The sequence below is a fragment of the Cervus elaphus genome, chromosome 3, assembly GCF_910594005.1.
Source record: "Cervus elaphus chromosome 3, mCerEla1.1, whole genome shotgun sequence".
Classification (NCBI taxonomy): Eukaryota; Metazoa; Chordata; class Mammalia; order Artiodactyla; family Cervidae; genus Cervus; species Cervus elaphus.
The window spans coordinates 22,667,760-22,688,335 of record NC_057817.1 but is presented as its reverse complement, the minus strand read 5'-3'; the positions used below and the strand labels follow the sequence as shown (position 1 = coordinate 22,688,335).

Below are 20,576 nucleotides of genomic sequence, written 5' to 3'. Positions count from 1 at the left end.
TTTAACTTACTTTTTCCTTTTTAAAAAACACCTTATTTTTAAATAAACTTACTTTTTTCCCCTATTTTTACAATACTCTTTAGTTATACTGCATTTCCCCCCATATTTTTGATTTTGTCTTTTTGCTAGTCTATAGTATTCATTTCCATTTATGAGTTTCTTTATTGGCTTGACTGCTCTCTTTGTTTTTGATTCCTGTTTTTATTCTTTTTTCTCTATTCTCTTTATAAGTCTGTCAGTTTCTTTGGGTGTTCTTGGTTGGTGAGTGTTGCTTTCACCAACTGTCTTGGAGTTTTGTCTTCTGTGTGGCCTGTGAAGTCTTGGTGCTACAGTAAGAGGTCATGCTTGAATCTCCAAGTTGCAAGACCCAATTCCAGGACTTTGGACCACCGAGAATCCCCAACTCCATGAGACATTATTTGGCAAGAGTTCTCCCAAAGGCCTTTATCTCAACACTAAGACTAGGCCCCACCCAAAAGCCAGTAAGCTTCAGTGCCAGACGCCTCATGCCAACCCTTCAGCAAAATAGGAACATAACCCTGCCCATTAGCAGACAGGCTGCTGAAAGCCACACCAAGCCCAGAGACACCCCAAACACACTGCTGGACAAAACAAGGCCCTTCAGAGAGACAAGGTTCAGTTCCATCCACCAGATGACAGGTACAAGTCCCCTCAATCAGGAGGCCTTCACAAGGCACTGGTCCAATACCACCCACGGGTGCAGGTTCCACAGACAGGAACTATGCCCTCCAGCCTGCAGAAAGGAGGCTCCAAACACAGCAAACTACACGAAATAAGAAGACAGAGAAACATGCAGCAGATGAAGGAACATGGTAAAAACCCACAAGACCAAACAAATGAAGAGGAAACAGGCAGTCTACCTGAAAAAGAATTCAGAGTAATGATAGTAAAGATGACCCAAAATCTTGAAAATAAAATGGAGGCACAGATAAATAGAATGAAGGCATGGATCAAGAAGATATAAGAAATGTTTAACAAGGACCTTCAATGAGAAGAACAATAAGAAAGTCTTCATAAGGGAACAATGCAAAGAAAGAGGTGAAAACAACAGAATGGGAAAGACTGGAGATCTCCTCAAGAAATCAGAGATACCGAGGGAACATTTCATGCAAAGATGGGCACAATACAGGACAGCAATGGGATGGAACTAACAGAAGCAGAAGATATAAAGAAGGGCCAAGAATACACAGAAGAACCATACAAAAAAGGTCTTAATGACCTGGATAACCACAATGGTTATTACTTACATGACTCACTTAGAGCCAGACAGTCTAGAGTGTGAAGTGAAGTAGGCTTTAGGAAGCATTACTAGAAACAAAGCTAGTGGAGGTAACTGAATTCCAGCTGAGTTATTTCAAATACTAAAAGATGATGCTATTCAAGTGCTACACTCAATACGCCAGCAAATTTGGAAAACTCAGCAGTGGCCATAGGTCTGGAAAAGGTCAGTGTTCGTTCCAATTTCAAAGAAGGACAATGTCAAAGCATGTTCAAACTACTGCACAATTGTGCTTATTCCACATGCTAGTAAGGTACTGCTCAAAATCCTTCAAGCTAGGCTTCAACAGTATGTGAACTGAGAACTTCCAGATATACAAGCTGGATTTAGAAAAGGCATAAGAATCAGATATCAAATTGCCAACATCCACTGGATCATAGAAAAAGCAAGGGACTTTCAGAAAAACATCTACTTCTGCTTTATTAACTACGCCACAGCCTTTGACTATGTGGATCACAACAAACTGTGGAAAATTCTGAAAGAGATGGGAATACCAAAATACCTAACCTGCCTCCTGAGAAATCTGTATGCAGGTCAAGAAGCAACAGTTAGAACCGGACATGGAACAACAGCCTGGTTCCAAATTGGGAAAGGGGTATGTCAAGGCTGTATATTGTCACCCTGTTTATTTAACTTCTATGCAGAGTACATCATGCAAAATGCCAGGCTGGATGAAGCTCAAGCTGGAAGCAAGATTGCTGGGAGAAATATCAACAACCTCAGATATGCAGATGACACTACCCTAATAAGCAGAAAGAGAAGAGGAACTCAAGAACCCCTTGATGAAAGTGAAAGAGGAGAGTGAAAAAGCTTGGCTTAAAACTCAATATTCAAAAAACTAAGATCATGGCATCCTGTCCCATCACTTCATGGTAAATAGATGGGGAAACAATGAAAGCAGTGACAGACTTTATTTTCTTGGGCTCCAAAATCACTGCAGATGGTGACTGCAACCATGAAATTAAAAGAAGTTTGCTCCTTGGAAGGAAAGCTATGACAAACCTAGACAGCATATTAAAAAGCAGAGACATTACTTTTCCAACAAAGATTGGTATGGTCAAAGCTATGGTTTTTCCAATAGTCACGTATGGATGTGAGAGTTGGACCATAAAGAAGGCTGAGTGATGAAGAATTGATGCTTTTGAATTGTGGTGTTGAAGAAGACTCTTGAGAGTCCCTTGGATTGCAAGGAGATCAAACAAGTCCATGATAAAGGAAATCAGTCCTAAATATTCATTGGAAGGACTGATCCTGAAGCTGAAGTTCCAATACTTTGCCACCTGATGGGAAGAAGTGACTAATCAGAAAAGACCCTGATGCTGGGAAAAATTGAAGGCAGGAGGAGAAGGGGACAACAGAGGATGAGATGGTTGGATGGCATCATTGACTCAATGGACATGAGTTTAAGCAAGCTCTGGGAGAAGGTAAAAGACAGGGAAGCCTGGCCTGCTGCAGTCCAAGGGGTCACAAAGAGTCAGACAAGACTGAGCAAATGAACAACAACAGAAGAAGAAGAGGAAAACAAAGGGTCTGAGAAAATATTTGAGAAGACTATAGTTGGAAACTTCCCTAACATGGGAAAGGAAGTAGCCACCCAAGTCCAGGTAGTCCCATACAGAATGAACTCAAATAGAAATATGCCAAGACATATCAATCACAGCAATGATAGTTAAACACAAAGAAAAAACATCAAAAGCAGCAAGGTAAAAGCAAAAAATAACATATAAGGGGATCCCCACAAGGCTAACAGCTGATCTTGCAACAGAAATTCTGCAGGTCATAAGGGAATGGCAGGATATACTGAAAATGATGAGAGGAAAAAAACGTACAACCAAGATTACTGTATCCAGCAAGGATCTCATTCAGTTTTGAAGGAAAAATCAAAAGATTTACAGATAAGCAAAAGAGAATTCAGCACCACCAAATTAGCTTTAGAGCAAATCTTAAAGGAGCTTCTGTAGACAGGAAACACAAGAGAAACAAAAACCCTATAAAAAAAAAAAAACCCCAAATAGAAAAGTAAAAGGTAATAGGATCATACATATTAATAATTACCTTAAACAAAAGTGGACTAAACGCTTCAACCAAAAGATAAAGACTGGCTGAGTGGATACAAAAACTAGACTTCAACATATTCTCTCCAAAAGGGACCCAATTTAGACCTCGGGACACATACAGATTGAAGATGAGGGACTGGAAAAAGGTATTCCATGCAAAGAAAAAGGGAGTAGCAATACTCCTCAGATAAAATAGACTTCAAAATAAAGACCATTATAAGAGATAGGAAAGATACTACATAATGATCAAGGGATCAGTTGAATAAGACATAAAAATTATAAATATTACCCAACATAGAGCACCTCAATACATAAGGCAAATGCTAACAATTATTAAAGGGGAAATCGACAGTAGCAAAATAATAGTGGGGGACTTTAACACCCACTCACACCAGTGAACAGATCATCCAGAGAGAAAATTAATAAGGAAACATAAGCTTTACATGATATATTGGACCAGTTGGACCTAATTGGTATCTACAGGGCATTTCGATCCAAAACAGTAGATTTCACTTTTTTCCCAAGTACACATGGAACAGTCTCCAGGATAGATCATATCTTGCGTCATAAATAAAGCCTTGGTAAATTAAAAAAAACTGGAATCATTTCAAGCATCTTTTCTGACCACAATGCTGTAAGGCTGTGTTTATCAACTACAGGGGAAAAAAACAAACTAAAAACCACAAACACACGGAGGCTAAACAATACGCTTTTGAATAACCAAGAGGTCACTGAAGAATCAAAGAGGAATGACAAAGTGAAAACATGACAACTCAAGACCTGTGGGATGCAGCAAAAGCAGTGCTAAGTGGGAAGTTTGCAGCAATACAAGCCTATCTCAAGAAACAAGAGAAACATCAAATAAACAATGTAATCTTACACCTAACCCAATACACAAAGAACAACCCACTCCCAAATTTAGTAGAAGAAAGATTTTTAGAAACACATGACAGTGAAAACATGATAACCCCAAACCTATGGGATGCAGTAAAAGCAGTGCTAAGAGGGGAGTTTACAGCAACACAAGTCTACCTCAACAAAAAAGAGAAACACACACACAAAAAAAAATTCTAACCTCACATGTAAAGCAACTAGAAAGAGAACAAAGTGATTAGCCTCCAGCTAGTGGAAATAAATGAAAAAAAAATTAATAAAAAAAAAAAGAAAAAACAAACAAAAAAAATAAAAGTTTTCTTCCATTTGCATTTTAAAAAAAAAAAGAAAGAGAACAAAGCTCCCAAAGTTAGAAGAAGGAAAGAAATCATAAAGATCAGAGCAGAAATAAGTGAAAAAGAAATGAAAGAGACAAAAGCAAAGATCAATAAAATTAAAGCTGGTTCTTTGAGAAGACAAAAATAATCGACAAACTATTAGCCAGACTCATCAAGAAAAAAAGAAGACTCAAATCAATAAAACTGGAAATAAAAAAGGAGACGTTACAACAGACAATACAAAGATACAAAGGATCATAAGAGCAACTATATGCAATAAAATGGACAACCTGGTAGAAATGGACAAATTCTTAGAAAAGTATAATCTAACAAAACTAGGCCAGGAAGAAATAGAAAATATGAACAGATGAATCACAAGCATGGAAATAGAAATGGTAATTAAAAATTTTCCAACAAACAAAAGCCCAGGACCAGATGGCTTCACAGGTGAATTCTGCCAAAAGTTAGAGAAGAGGTAACACCTATCTTGCTCAAACTCTTCCAGAAAATTGCAGAGGAAGGAAGATTCCCAAACTCATTCTATGAGGCCACCTTTACCCTCATACCAAAACCAGACAACAATAACACAAAAAAAGAAAATTATATGCCAATATCACTGGTGAACAAGATGCAAAAATCCTCAACAAAATTCTAACAAATAGAATCCAACAACACATTAAAAGGATTACGCATCATGATCAAGTGGGCTTTACCCCAGAGATGCAAGGATTCTTCAACATATGCAAATCAATCAATGTGATACACCATATTAACAAACTGAAAGGTAAAAACCATATGATCATCTCAATAGATGCAGAGAAAGCTTTAGATAAAATTCAACACTTATCGTTCAAAATTCAAAATTTTTATTATGATAAAAACTCTCCAGAAAGTAGGCACAGAAGGAACATACCTCAACATAATAAAGGCCATATACAACAAACCCACAGAAAACATTATTCTCAGTGGTGAAAAACTGAAAGCATTAACTCTAAGAACAAGAACAAGACAAGGGTGCCCACTCTAACCATTACTATTCAACATAGTTTTGGAAGTCCTCTCCTAGCCACAGCAACCAAAGAAAAGGAAAGAAAAGGAATGCAGACTGGAAAATAAAAAGTAAAACTCTCACTGTTTTCAAATAACATGATACTATACATAGAAAGCCCTAAAGATGCCATGAGAAACTTATTAGAGCTAATCAATGAATATAGTAAAGCTGCAGGATATAAAATTAATACACAGAAATCCTCTGCATTCCTATACACTAAGGACAAAAAATCAGAAAGAGAAATTAAGGAAACAAGCCCATTCAACATTGTAACAAAAAGAGTAAAATATCTAGGAAAAAACCTATTTAAAGAGACAAAAGACCTCTATTTCTGAGAACTATAATACATTGATGAAAGAAATTAAACATGACACAGATGGAAAGATACACCATGCTCTTGGATTGGAAGAATCAATATTGTAAAGATGACTATACTATCCAAAGCAATGTACGGATTCAATGCAATCATTTTCAAACTACCAATGGTATTTTTCACAGAACTAGAACAATAAATTTCAGTCTGTAAGGAAACATGAAAGACCCTGAATAGCTAAAGCAACCTTGAAAAGGAAAAAACAGAACAAGAGGATTCAATCTTCCTGACTTTAGACTATACTATGAAGCTACAGTCATCAAGACAGTATGGTACTGGCACAAAAACAGAAATATAGACCAATGGAACAAGACAGACAGCCCAGAGATAAACCCATGTACCTATGGGCACCTTATCTTTGACTAAAGAGGCAATAATATATAATGGGGCAAAGACAGCCTCTTTAATAAGTGGTGCTAGGAAGACTGGACATATGTAAAACAATGAAAACAGAACACTTCCTAACACCTTACACAAAAATAATCTGAAAACGGATTAAGGACTTAAATGTAAGGCTAAAAACTATAAACCTCTTAGAGGAAAACATAAGCAGTACACGTAAATCACAGCAAGATTCTATCTGACCTACCTCCTAGAGTAACGGAAATGAAAACAAAAACAAACAAATGGAACCTAATGAAACTTAAAAGCTTTTGCACAGCAAGGGAAACAATAGACAAGATTAAAAGACAACCTTGAAGATGAGAGAAGGAAATGGCAACCCACTCGAGTATTCCCATCTGGGAATCCCACGGACAGAAGGGCCTGGCAGGCTACGATCAATGGGGTCAGCAAGATTTGGACACGACTGAGCACTAGAGAACTCAGAATGGGAGAAAATAATGGTATATGAAACAACTGACAAAGGATTAATCTCCAAAATATATAAGCAGTTCATATAGTGCAATATCAGAAAAAAAAAAACCAGCCCAATCAAAAACAGGCAGAAGACCTTAACAGACATTTCTCCAAAGACATACAGATGGCCAATAAACACATGAAGACACTGAATATCACTAATTACTAGAGAAATTCAAATCAAAACTACAATGATGTATCACCTCACACCAATCAGAATGGCCATCATCCAAAAACCTACCAACAGTAAATTCTAGAAATGATGTGCAAGAAAAGGGAACCCTCTTGCACTGTTTGGTGGGAAAGTAAATTGATACAGTCACTATATGTAACAGTATGGGAGATTTCATACTGATGTATGGAGAACAGCATAGGAATTTCTTAAAAAACTAGGAATAAAACTACCATATGACCCAGCAATCCCACTACTGGGCACATACTCTGAGAACACCATAACTGAAAAAGACACATGTACCCCAAAGTTCATAGCAGCACTATTTACAACAGGTAGGGCAGAGAAGCAACCTAGATGTCCACTGACAGATGAACGGATAAAGAAGATGTGGTTCGTATACACAATGGAATATTCCTCAGTCATAAAAGGAAACAAATTTGAGTCAGTTCTAGTGAGATGGATGAACCTAGAGCCTGTCATACAGAGTGAAGTCAGAAAGAAAAAAAAAATATTGTATATTAACACATATACATGGAATCTAGAAAAATGGTATCAATGAACCTATTGGCGGGGCAGAATGGAGATGCAGATGTAGATAATTGACTTCTGGACATAGTGGGGGAAGGAGAGAGTGGAACAAATGGAGTGGGTTTATCTCTGGGCTGTCTATCTTGTTCCATTGGTCTATATTTTTGTTTTTGTGCCAGTACCATATATACACTACCATGTTTAAAATAGGTACCTGGTGAGAAGCTGTTATATAACACAGGTTACCCAGCTAGATGGTCTGTGATGATCTTGAGGGGTGGGATCAGAGGAGGGGATGGAGGCTTAAGAGGAAGGAGGTATATGCACAATTATGACTGATTAGCATTGTACTACAGAAACCATCACAACATCGTAAAGCAATTTTCCTCCAATTAAAAAATACCTAAGAGGTACGTGGGATGAAAGTTTGTAGTAGACACTGGTGATATGGAACTGGAATAAATTGGTATATAGTCAGCCCTCAGTATCCTAGGGGGACTGGTTCTAGGACCTCTTCAGATACCAAAATGTACAGATGCTAAAGTCCCTTATATAAAATGTATTTTCATATAGTCTACACACATCTTCTCATATACTTTAAATCACCTCTAAAGTGAAAGTCACTCAGTTGTGTCTGACTCTTTCTGACCCCATGGACTATACAGTCCATGGAATTCTCCAGGCCAGAATACTGGAGAGGGTAACCTTTCCCTTCTCCAGGGGATCTTCCCAACCCAGGGATCGAATCCAGGTCTCCTGCATTGCAGGCAGATTCTTTACCAACTGAGCTATAAGGGAAGCCCACTAGACTACTTACACCTAACACAATGTAAATAGTATGTATACTGTTGTTGCTGCATGGCAAATTCAAGTTTTGCTTTTTGGAAATTTCTGGAGTATTTTTTCAAATATTTTTTATTTGCAGTTGGCTGAATTCAAGGATACAGAACCTACAGACACAGAGGGTTGACTGTATGTGAATATGTGGACTTCCTAGTGGTTGACTTGAATTGGTGAGGAGAGACAGGATCTTTGAGAGCTGTGAAGATGAGGAGGAGGGAGGGAGTACCCAGGTCTGGTTATAGACCCCACAGCTGGAGCAGCAATTTGGTATGGGGGCTAAAACAGATTCAGAGCAGTGCTGCCCGGGGCTGCTGAGACATATTCCCACTGTCACTTATGAGCTGTGCGATCTCAGGCAAGCTATTCAAACCTCTCTGAACCTCAGTTTCCCCATTTGCAAAATGGGGATGATAATGTTATCTACCTTGTTGGTTTGTTGTGAGAATTAATGAGCTAACATATGTAAACTATGAAATACTTAAACAGGAATATGTAAACAGAAACACTACCTGGTAACATGGTAAAAATTATATATGTGCTTGCTTTTATTACAGATATTGTTACTGATGGTTGGGAAGAAAGGAAGGAGAGAAGAAAGAAAGGTAAGGAAAGGAAGTATCTGTGATAGATTGGGGAAATACATTACAATATGGTAGTGTGTGATATTGATGTGGATTATCATTTACATAGATATGAACTGCTCAATAAAAAAGGCTAAAAAGATAGAGGAGTAGACACTAAATTTTAAGGAGACCAGACATTGTGTCCCTTTAAAAGTGGGCCTTTAAGAAATGAATTTCCCTCCATTACTGACTGAGAACATTTACTGAAACATTTTGTCATTTCACTGATTGTTCTTTGTGTATCTCCACCTCTGCCTATCCACCTCCAACATTATGCAAGCCATTTATCTAATTTTTTTCCAATTTACATGTCAGTCTGACCTTCTCAACTGTAAGCTGAGAATGAGCATCTTGGCATCTTACGTACCTAGTCCAGCATTTGGCACATACAGTTATTCAGTACATGTGGAACAAATTACTTTATGGGAAAAAAACAGATGGATCATAAAAACTTGTAAGTATATCCCTTCCTTAGGTAAGTCTTCCCTTCTGAAAGCACAATCTAGCTTCCTGCTCTGGAGGAGCCCTCAGGAGAGCTGATGGGAGATGCCCCTTCCACTCATCTTAGAGAAGGAAATGGCAACCCACTCCAGTATCCTTGCCCGGAGAATTCTATAGACAGAGGAGCCTGGTGGGCTACAGTCCATGGGATCACAAAGAGTTGGACACGACGGCATGCATGCTGAGACCCCAGACCTGACTAACAACTGACTCTGCCTCCATTTAAATAAGCAAGGATCCCAGGAGAGGCGGCACCACAGGCCCTGCCTCAAACCTGCCAGGAAAACAGTCATATCATGTCCCTAAAGAGGGGCAAAATGAGAATGACTGGTGAGCAACAGCCCTGGTGACAAATTATAGTTTTACTAACAGTTTATGATTTTCAATTTGTGATGTTTAGACTGTGTCCCTATGGACTGAATGTTTCTGTTCCCCTAAAATTCATATATTTAAAGCCCAAACCCCTCAGTGTTATTTGCAGGTGAAACTGTTGGGAGGTAATTAGGTTTAGATGAGGTCATGACGGTAGGGCCCTCATGATGACATTAGTTTCCTTATAAGAAGAAGAAGAGACAGCAGAGCTCTCTCTCCACATGTGAAGACACGGTGGAGCAGGCCATCTGGAAGCCAGGAAAAGATCTCTCACCAGAACCCAACCATGTGGCACTCCGATCTGGGACTTCCCAGCCTCCAGAGATGTGAGAAATAAATATTAGCAGTTTCAGCCACCTGGCCTGTGGTATTTTATGGCAGCCCAATGTGACTAAGACACTCACACAAACTTTTTCCCCTTGAAAAAATGTGAAAGTCACTCATATACTTCATTATGAGAACAAGTAATGTTCCAAACCGTGGTCACAAATGATACTCTCAAAAATATGGCCAATACTGATTTTTTGCAGATGCACCCAGTGCTGGGATACACTTCAGATGCATTACTTATTTGTCACAACCACCCTATGAGGCTGGTACTATAACCATCTGCTTTTTTTTTCTTCTTTCTTAAACAGGGAAGGACTTGGAGCTGAGGGAAATGAATTCATTTGGCCAAGGTCACAGAGCATTAAGTGGAGCAGCTGGGATTGAAATCTCAGAGAGCCTTTAACTTAGCTATGGTACTTAAAAAAAAAAATCAAAGTATGTGTATCCATAGAACCTCCAAGGTAGATGTCAGCAACTGATGGCAAACTGATTGGAGAGGCCACGTGAGCAGATTTTTCTTTTGTTTTTTGACACAAGGAGGTGCAGTAACTACTCATCAGGCCCTCCTGGTGCTGCTGGCTGTGGTGTGTAGGTGTCGTGGGGTGAACACAGTCAGTTCCTCTCCTTCCTCCTCACTCCAGGACTGAGGAACCCTCCTTCCCTCTGTCCTCAGCATGTTGGCAGGGAAGGTTTCACTGTGGCCAGCTCACGTCCTAGGCAGGAAAGAATCAGGCACCGCTGATTTTCAATTTATAACTCTTCAATAATTGAGGGCACCAGGAATTAAAGAAAATCCACTAGGATTAATCCAACTGGCTTTCCCAGAAATAGAATGTATCTGTGGAATCTGTGTCTGTAATATCTCATTAATTTTTCAATGTCCCCAACATGCTCGACGCTGACTGCAAACTGGGGCATACGCTTGTGCAAGTTTTCTCCATCAAGTGAGCCGTTTCCTAAGCTGTGTCAAGTTATAAATTTGGAGCTGTAAGGCATCACAATATTAGGACTGCTTTGTTTTCTTGCAGAGCTCATTAACCACTGGCAATTAGCACTGTATCACTGCACCAAGTGGCATCATTTGGCAAGTTCTGTATCCACTACTACAAACGTGATGATATAATTTAAACTTCCTGTGCCATCTGCTGTCACAAGAAGGTAAAGTATGATGAAGAGGCTTTTCAGACATTCCTTCATTTCCCAGCTACTGGCGGCTTAATTAAAACAAAAATGACAATTGCTCAACACTCACCACTCCTCTCTTGGAGAAAGGCCATCTTGGCTTTTTGGATTCTGGTGGGTGAAGAAATTAGAGAAGATATGTTAGTACTTTGAGGAACTAGTGACAAATCAAGGCAGTGCTTTACAAAACCCGCTTTTCCAAAGGAGCCAAACAGAATTTTTCCTGCTTTAACTCTCCCTCTCTTGAGAATGCACAGAATCAATATTTTTATTTATGCAGCTGAGTGAATGAAACAATGTTGCAACTGAAAGGCTGGTGTTCTATTGCTACCTTCTGGTGATACTGTCCTGTTTCAGCCTCTTTTCCCCCTACCGTTCAAGGAGAAATCTATAAAATGCAATAAAATGCTGCATAATTAATTTTAGACAGAGTTATAGGACTTTGGGGGCTGAAAGGGCTTCATTCTAACACTGGAAACCACCCTAGCATATAACCCCCAGGTGTGGATGAATGCAGACTCCTGAAATAGGGGGACATCAACAGATCAGGGGCTTATTGTCTCTACTGGACATCATCCACAGAGTCCTTAGGAGTTGCCTCAAATCGAGAAGTCATTCAGTAATACATTCTTTTGATGATCAGGAAGTAAAGAGATTAGATTGTGGATTCTTGATTTTTATGTCATTTTCATTAATTTTTAATGCAACCCAGAAAAAGCTGGGAATCATCTCTTAGGTTTAGGTAAGATGTTCTGATAATCCACACACAAAATGGATGTCTTAAAGGTTTGTCTCTGTTTCTACTCATTCATCAGGAGGTTGTGCATAATATTAATACTTCCATCAGATGAAAGCATTTACCAAAAAAGAGTGTGCTTGAGGGACTTTTCCCATTGGAACCCTGGAATCCAATCAATTACCTTGCTCATTCTGACCACCTTATTGATCTTTCTAAAGGGGAGACTAGGTGGAACCTCCCTTAGAGACAAATCTGCTTTACCACTCTCAGCTTTCAAACATCTGGAGTTAAATTATGATGTCCAAATTGAACTGCGATAATTGGTATCTCTGGAGAAGCACATGAGACCATGGTTTGGGGACATGAGGACTCTATTCTAAACTCCTGGAGATGAGGGCATGGAGGGATATGGTGAAGAATGCTCCATATCTTTCACTATGTGGCATCTACTGTGATGCCAGGCACACCCGCCTAGCAATGAACAAAGAATATCATGCAGCAATTGTGACCTTGTTCCTCAGCATAGTGGATCTCAACCTTTAGCTGGCAAAAGAATCACCTGGGGGCTTATTAAAAAACATACTGCTGGGCCCCATTCCCAGAGTTTCTAGTTCAGAAGGTCTGGCATGGGACCCCAGAATTTTTCAGACAATGCTGAAACTCTTCATCTGACAAGTACTGATTTAGTTGTTACTCAGTTTAGAGCATGTGCAAAGTATTACAGAACATGGTCTAACTCTTAAGGCTACACTGTGGTTAGAACTAGCTTTAATGTCAAGGGGCCCGGCCTTGAGTCCCTTGAGTCCACTGAATCCCTTTTTGTGTGTTCATTTGGATGGTTGTATCCTATGAGACAGATGGTCACTTGGATTGTTGTGTTATCTAAGACAGTAGATGTGAAAGGGGTTTACAAAGACTGAATGGCTCTACGAATGTCATTTATACTTTATTCACTTACAGCTGAGTTGCTTACATAAGACTAGGGCTGCCTGTACAACAGGTGGCTGGTACAGGCTGGTGGAGAGCTCACTGGGCTAGCCAGCAGTCAAGAGTCTGAATCCCGTTCCTCCGACACCAGCGGGCACCACGACCAGGTCACCCTTCCTTGCTGGGTCTCACCTGGCACACACATGGGAATGAGGCAAGAGCTGGGTGGTTTCCCAAGGATGCTGCCACAGGTGGCCCCGCGCTTCAGGGGAATGCCCTGGAGGTGAGTCTTTGGGACTCGCCCCATTTTCAAGCACTGAAACTCCATCTGGATCTGTTTTGTGGACTGGATTTCCAGGTAAGGACTCCTCTGTAAAAAAGGGCTCTGCTAAGAACAAAGCCAGTTTAAAAACTAGCAGGGTGAATAATAATACTCAAGTATCCTTTTAGCTCTGAATGGCTACCATTGGGACCATGGGAATGTGTCCCGAACACTGCAACTGTTCTTTTTTTTCCACAACTGACTCCAAAATGCAGAAGATCCACCCTTAAGGCTGCCTCCCTCTAATCTGCTCCAACAGTAATCTGCTGTCACCAGGGCCTTTGTCTCCACGGGTACCACCCTCGTTGGAGACACTGGCGTGGGGCTGAAGGCCAGGAGCAGGGAGTGGATGACGGCAATGGCAGGGATGCTGCCCACCAGCCCAGACAGGGCATCCTGCTCCAGGGAGGTGACCATCACTTGGTGCACCTGCTCCAGGTCCTGGACATGAGGTATATTATTTGACAAGAGGACCTTTTGAGGAAGGTCCATAACTTATCCATCTCTCTAAGTGGGACGCCCAATTCAGTTGGTTCCCATAATTCACGGCTGATGCTTGTCCTAGTTGGTGAGATATCTAACTTGTTAGTGTGCATGTTCTTGTAGTCATTAAATATTCTGTAAATATCCTCTGCTTATTATAACATCCACCCCATAGTGGGCATGTAATAAAAGTTGAACGGACAGGACCTGAATTCAGCAGCAGAAGTGGATGGCACAGGTAGTCCGCGGCTCCAGCTGACACCAGAAGGTCCCCGGGGAACACCTCAAGGCCAGGTAAGTTGAGCACCACAGAACTCCTCCTGTGCTCGTAGAACCTGTGTTCAGGAGATGGAAGAGGAGTGCTTATAGCTGACATGCGGGGAGTGGTATCACTCAGACCAACCCTAGGTACTCAGAAGTGACTGCTGGCAGCTCAATTAATGCTGGCTTTCTTAGGAGGCCACTCCAGGCATGGAGGGCTGTGATGACCCACACACCCCATGTTTGACACCTTTTTGAGCCTTACTGACTGTTAATGGTTTTTGACTAATTCAAAGCAGAAGAGTTTACCTGGAAGTGTCAACACAAATATACCAGATGTGTTCTGACTCAGGAGGACACTAGGAGAAAGCCTTTAAACACAAGAGTCTTTGCAAGTTACTCACATGACCTCAGAGGGAACAGGATGCACGGGTACCACCACACACACCCCTAGATATCGGAGGCTCATTGTTTAAAGGCAACACTTTTATTTTTCCCAGGGAAAAATGGCAACTGCTGTTGGAAAAGCTTAGCCAACAGGCCTATCTACCTTCTCCTTTCTTCTACCCTATTTCACGAAACTTCCTGTCTGTCGGATGTGCACAAAATAAATGGCTGACATCAGACACAGTGCGGAGTAGCCGCAAAACCACTAGGCGTATGATCAGTGATTTCTAAGCAACAAAAGGAGTAAGGAATGACAGCATTCAATTGTAGGGATTTTTCACAGTTTCCGCATCGGAGCTGTTCAGATAGTCCTTTAGTCTATTCTGAGGATGAGGAAATGCAATTCCCTCTACTTACCAACCTATGTAATATCTAAATTCCCTTTTTAATCAAATAGCTTAGCATATCATTTACTTTATATACAGAGGAATTTTGTCTCCAACAAAAAGTATAGCTATGAATTTGCCTTGAATGTTTGGAGTCTGGGTCTGTCATGTTCCTTTGGCTATGATTTGGGTTACTGCCACGCAGCTTTCCTCTTCCAACAAAGAGGCCTTGCCTGGAGCCCCTTGAGGCTCCCTAGGCCAGTCCCTCCTCTGATCCTTCCACTTTCCCACCTGCCTATAGCGTGAGTCCTCAATGCCTTGTAGCCAAGTGCCATGCTGCTGACTTTTTTGCAGGATTGATGCCCTTTCTGCCTGTACTTTCATCTCTTGTCTCATAACTGAATATTCTTGGCTCTCATGCTCTTCTTCCTATCAATATATCTGCTGCTGGTGTCCTGCTCATGTCATGTCAGGCCTAACATGCTGTTGACCAAAGCCTGGTATTAGAATAGCCAGTGGAATTTATTTTATTACCCATCCCCAAGTCCTAACTCTTGGCTTCTGATCCACTAGGTCTGAAGGTGGACCTCTGCATCTGCGGTTTTAAATTGCTACAAAATCTATGAGGTAAGAATGCCTCAGATTCTGAAGACAGATGACAGAGGCATAAAAGAAAGTTAAACTGTCAGTTATAAAAACCTGCTTCCTCTAAGAAGTCTCCTCTGATGCTCAAAGAAATATTTCTTCATATTTGTGTGCTGTCTGGCATCCCCTAGACCAGGTCCTCAATGGCTTCCATCTGTATTAACGCAGTTGTCTCATCACTTTTATCTTCACCTTCTGCTCCATCATTTTTGTCCCATCCCACATCCAGTCACTAAATGTAAGTTATCCAAAATATAAGTCTGGCCCTAGTCCCTCCCTAGCTTCAGATAAACATGTTTTTAAAGAATCCATGTAAGCCTTCCATGAACTGGCCCAGTAACCTTCCTAATACTCTTTACTTTGCCATTTCTTCTCTGGGAATGGATTGCAATTTCCCACACAAAATGCTTCACATGTCAGTGACTTAACTAGGAATGCTTTGTACTCTCTCTGCCCTCTCCAAACCTCTAACTCCTATTCATCTCATGAGATTTAGGGCCATGGATTATCTAAGGAACTTGAAAGGAAATTACTTAGATAAAATCAGGCTCAGATTTATTCAATTAGCTGCATTTCCTAGGGTTTAAAAATTTATTTTGACTGGCTTCTCTCTGTTCCTTTTTTTTTAAATTGGAAAATTTTAGAATAATGTTGCAGAACTGCTAGCTATCAAGCCAATATGCCTGCCCTTGTCAAAACACTGCTTGTCAGGGGTGCCATGTGCCGAGTTAATGCACTGACAACCCCTGATTCCCTTGCAGCTAGCAGAGGCTATGTGACACAAATTTGGCCAGTGAGATTTAAACTGAAGTTTCAGGGTGTAGCTCTTGGGAAAATTTTTCAAAGGGGACAAAGGAGGCTAGATTCACCCTTTTCCCTTATTGTTGTCATGAACATGTCTTGATACCTGAAAGTATACCAGTAATCTTACAAATGAAACAGCAGAACAGGAGAAAAGAAGGGGCCTGACAGGATTGGTTATGTTACAAGAGAATATCCTTTACTTGCTTATGTTGTTTTAGTTGGGTTCTGATATGCAGACAAAGGCTGTCTTAACTAACACACATCTCCTCATCCTGAACGTCCTTCTCCAAGAATTCTGCACTCTCATTTGACTTTCTCACCACCTGTTTTTGATGAGGTTTTTAACAAAATCATTAGAGTTACAACTTTTCACAACACTCCCACTTTTGTTATTTGCCAATCTAATGTCCATGGTGGTTATGAGGATGGAGGGGTCTGAGTTAAGTGAAAGCTGGAAAACTTACAGTAATTTGAATGAGAAATACAATTCTAGTTTCTTCATTTTGCAAACAGAACACTGGAACTGATATATAATGAATTAGCAGTACACAAATCCAGCCAGGAATCTTCACAGTGCTATCCAAAAGGTATTAGGTAGCATACTGGGAGGCCCAAGAGGTCCCCTGAAAACAAGTATTAGAAGCTTCCCTATAAACTTGATACTATTCCTGATAAAGACCTTGGAAGCATATAATGAGGTTTGGTATTTATGGAGATAGAGGGGATTGGAAAAAAAAACAGTAATTTAAACAGGAAATGTAAGTTATGTAAACTTTGGGGGAAAAAGTTTAGTCTTTTGAGCTTAAACTCTACATGGTATACAATCTGGTAAGTACTATGAATTTGGCCTAAGGTTCTATAAGCTATCTTTATATTCCCTTGGGACTTTGAGAGGACATAATGAATGGTGGAATAGAAGAATCTGTCTTCCCTGGCCTCTTCCAAGCTGGCTTATGCATTTCTCTTCCATGCTTCTATAGTTCTCTAGAACAATGGCTAAGAATGTGGAGTCAAACTGCCTGGATTTTAATCTTAGCTGAGTGACCTTGACTGAGCAAGTAATCTCTCTGGTCCTGACTGCCATTTGTGAAATGTAGACAATAATCATACCTACTTTTTGTGTGAAGATCAACCGATCAACATACGGCACTTAGATCTGTGACAGGAACTTAGTAAACGGTCAGTAAACATGATTATGCTGGTCGTCGAATATACTATAATATCATGTTCTATTTATGTGTCTGTTTATCCTACTAGAATGCCATCTCCTTCTATTTAAGAAACATGTCTTATCATTTGTGTTGGTGGGTGCTCCTTTAGTACTCAATCCATGGTTACTGATGAACATGAATGAATAAAAGACTTTTCTGAGGTTGTCCTCCCTTGTGGAAGGTATCTTACTTTACAGGATAGTTATGCACATTCACGTCTTATCTACTCCTCTCTCACCCTAAGTTCCTACCTCCTGGTCTAAATCCTTGTGTTCAGTAAGGGGTCAATAAATATTTCTTGACTACATGAATAATAACCAAACCTGTGCACACCGAGCCATCGCTCTCCCTTTCTGACACAATCTTCTGCAGAATGTGTACTCCAGCAAGAGCTGACTACTCACTGTTTAAACTTACCCAGCACGTCACGCCTCCATGACTTGGCTCAGGCAGTTCCCATCTGCCTGCCTAGCTCCACTTTGCCAGGCACACATACTCAGAGGCATCGCTAAATTCTAGCTTAGATGCTCTCCCTCCAGAAATCTTTTCTAATCCACCCAAAAGAGAGCCACCTTGCCCTACTTCCTCCCACTTCCTCCCACTTTGCCTCTACAATGATTTCGCTGAAGGCTCATACTGTGCCTTATTATCACAGAATTTCAGCACCAAGTACAGAATCTGACATAGAATAAATATCCAAATAAGCTTGTTGAATAAACAGCCATGTTGATCTATAGAATGATATACAGATAGATTCCAAATGAATTTGCTCTTCCATTCTGGATCACAAATGAATAAAATTGTATGCATACATAATACACAGAATGCAATTGTGAGTTCCTCCACCTTTGAAAGTGATTCGGTTACCCGCATCCATTTCTTTCGTGTCTGGGATACCTGCTGACACGAGGCATTCTTTGGAGAGCACATCAGGGCAGGTTTTGGCCTTCAGTGTGCACACATGGGACAGGGGGGAAACAACTGCCTGGTACTAGGCTTGAGTCATGACCTTGGCCTTGTTGCCTTGGTGCCTAAGACCCAGGGATGCTCATTCTAGAAAGGTAGGCATGCCCATGGAATGGTGTAACAGAAGCTCTGATGACATTCTTGTGTTCATCAGAAGAGGGAATGGGTTAATAAAAATACCAAGAATTACAGCTGTAACCACATGGAGACCTAGGAAAACAACAAGAAAGAACATTTGCACATAATAAATGAAGAGACATGAACTGGGACAGAAAACCTGGGCCTGGCAGCAGACTAGATTTCTGGGCACTCTGCACAGGAACCCATGCCTGTATCAGCCAGAGATGCCCAGGTTATTGGGTTAGTGATGTTAATGCAATTGCAATGAATTCAGAATGACTGTGCATTTAGGTCTCATGGGGGGGAGGTGCTGGTGTTTCCAAAGTTAAAGTGTTAGTCACTCAGCCATGTCCGACTCTCGTGACCCCATGGACTATAGCCCACCAGGCCCCTCAGTCCATGGAATTACCCAGGCAATAATACTGGAGTGGGTAACCATTCCCTTCCCAAGGGGATCTTCCTGACCCAAGGATCGCATTTGGGTCTCCTGCATTGGAGGCAGATTCTTTACAACTGAGCCACCAAGCAAGCCCCACCTACTTCTTTTAGTAACTGCTAAAGGATAGTAAACTCATCACTGGGCTTATAATAGCTGTCCCCGCAATGGGGCTGACCACAGATGCGGCCCAGACTAACTGAATAAGAATCTGAATGTGTAATGTCAGGCTTAAAATGTTTTAAAAGTATCTCTTTAAGTAATCCTTAGAGCTGTATCAGGATTTTGTATCTTATTTTTGCTATTCTAAATGGGACTGCTTCTTTTAAGACATAGCATGCACACAGGGTCACTGTGTCCAGTTCTAAATTGATTATTCACTGGAAGCAATCACTGTAATAAATTCAGACTTATCTCCCTTCCCCAAATGAAATGATATGTACACGGGGTCATGGCATCCTGTGTGAAGAGGATGTGGTAGAGAATTTTTTGGTACCCAATTTCCTCATAGGAAGATTAAACTAAGGAATGAGTTGAGAATAACTGTAAAATGTTTGGGGAGTGGCTGGGCTTGCCACTGTCACTGTTAAGTACAGTATAGTCTCTTGCTATCCTTTAGTAGTTTGGAGAAGCAAACTAAACAACTATGAGAAACTTTTTTTTTTTTTTGGTCTTTTGGTTCTGTGCTTGGCTATTCTGGCTCTTTGTTTTAGCATAAAATTCTGGACCCAGAAGGTTGTATAACTAATCGGGTGTCTGACCCAGACTTCACAGTCCTCTTTGGCTTGCCAGACCCCCGCCTCCCCTGCACCCAAACCCAGACAAAACCGCACTTTCACTAACCCTGCGTTGTGATGCCCCAGGCCGGTCAGATCTGAAGGAACTAGTCCCATGGTTGCTGGAATAATCTTGTCTCCTTACTGGTACCAGAAATTCTTCTTACTGTCTTCCGCTGAAGATCTGAAGGTCCATGGTATGGGCTGGGGTGGCAACAATGTAGAGAATCCAGAGAATTCTCTCCCACAGTTGAGCAAGCCACACACCCAGGCATCACATTCAGCAATGAGCCTATGATCACATGTCAGTGCCAGAGAAGTGTCTGGCTGGTGGAAATGTGTCCCCTAGTGGACCTCAAATACATAAATTTTATAAAGACTAGATGGTTCATGGTGCATATTATTTTGACTTAAAGTCAGCGGGCACTTCCTGGGCATCAGCTCTTACTGGACATTTTGTTAAGAGCTTTACACGCACTAACATTAATTTTGACAAGTACTCTATGAAGTGGAAATTACTGTTCTCATTATAGAGCCGAGGAAAACTGAAGCTTAGAAGGACGGACAGGCAGTCACTTAAGGTCTCACTGTTAGTGAACAACAGAGCAAGAATTCAATTTAAATACCCAAGTCAGACTCCAAAAAGACTGGGAAATATGAAGATGAGAAAATGGTACTATGAACCATTTAACATATTGTTTTTTTAAAA

The 20,576-nt window shown here is 40.7% G+C and overlaps 1 protein-coding gene across 1 annotated transcript in view; it reads right to left on the bottom strand.

The window, feature by feature from the left end:
* PLEKHG7 (pleckstrin homology and RhoGEF domain containing G7) overlaps nt 1-20,576 on the bottom strand; it is an 88,988-nt gene that overhangs the window by 56,456 nt on the left and 11,956 nt on the right. Inside the window, exons 4-5 of the mRNA XM_043891078.1 lie at nt 14,083-14,210; nt 11,475-11,515 (exon numbers count right to left, since the gene is read on the bottom strand). Coding sequence (XP_043747013.1) covers nt 11,475-11,515; nt 14,083-14,210 — 169 coding nt within the window. The remainder of the gene's footprint in view (nt 1-11,474; nt 11,516-14,082; nt 14,211-20,576) is intronic.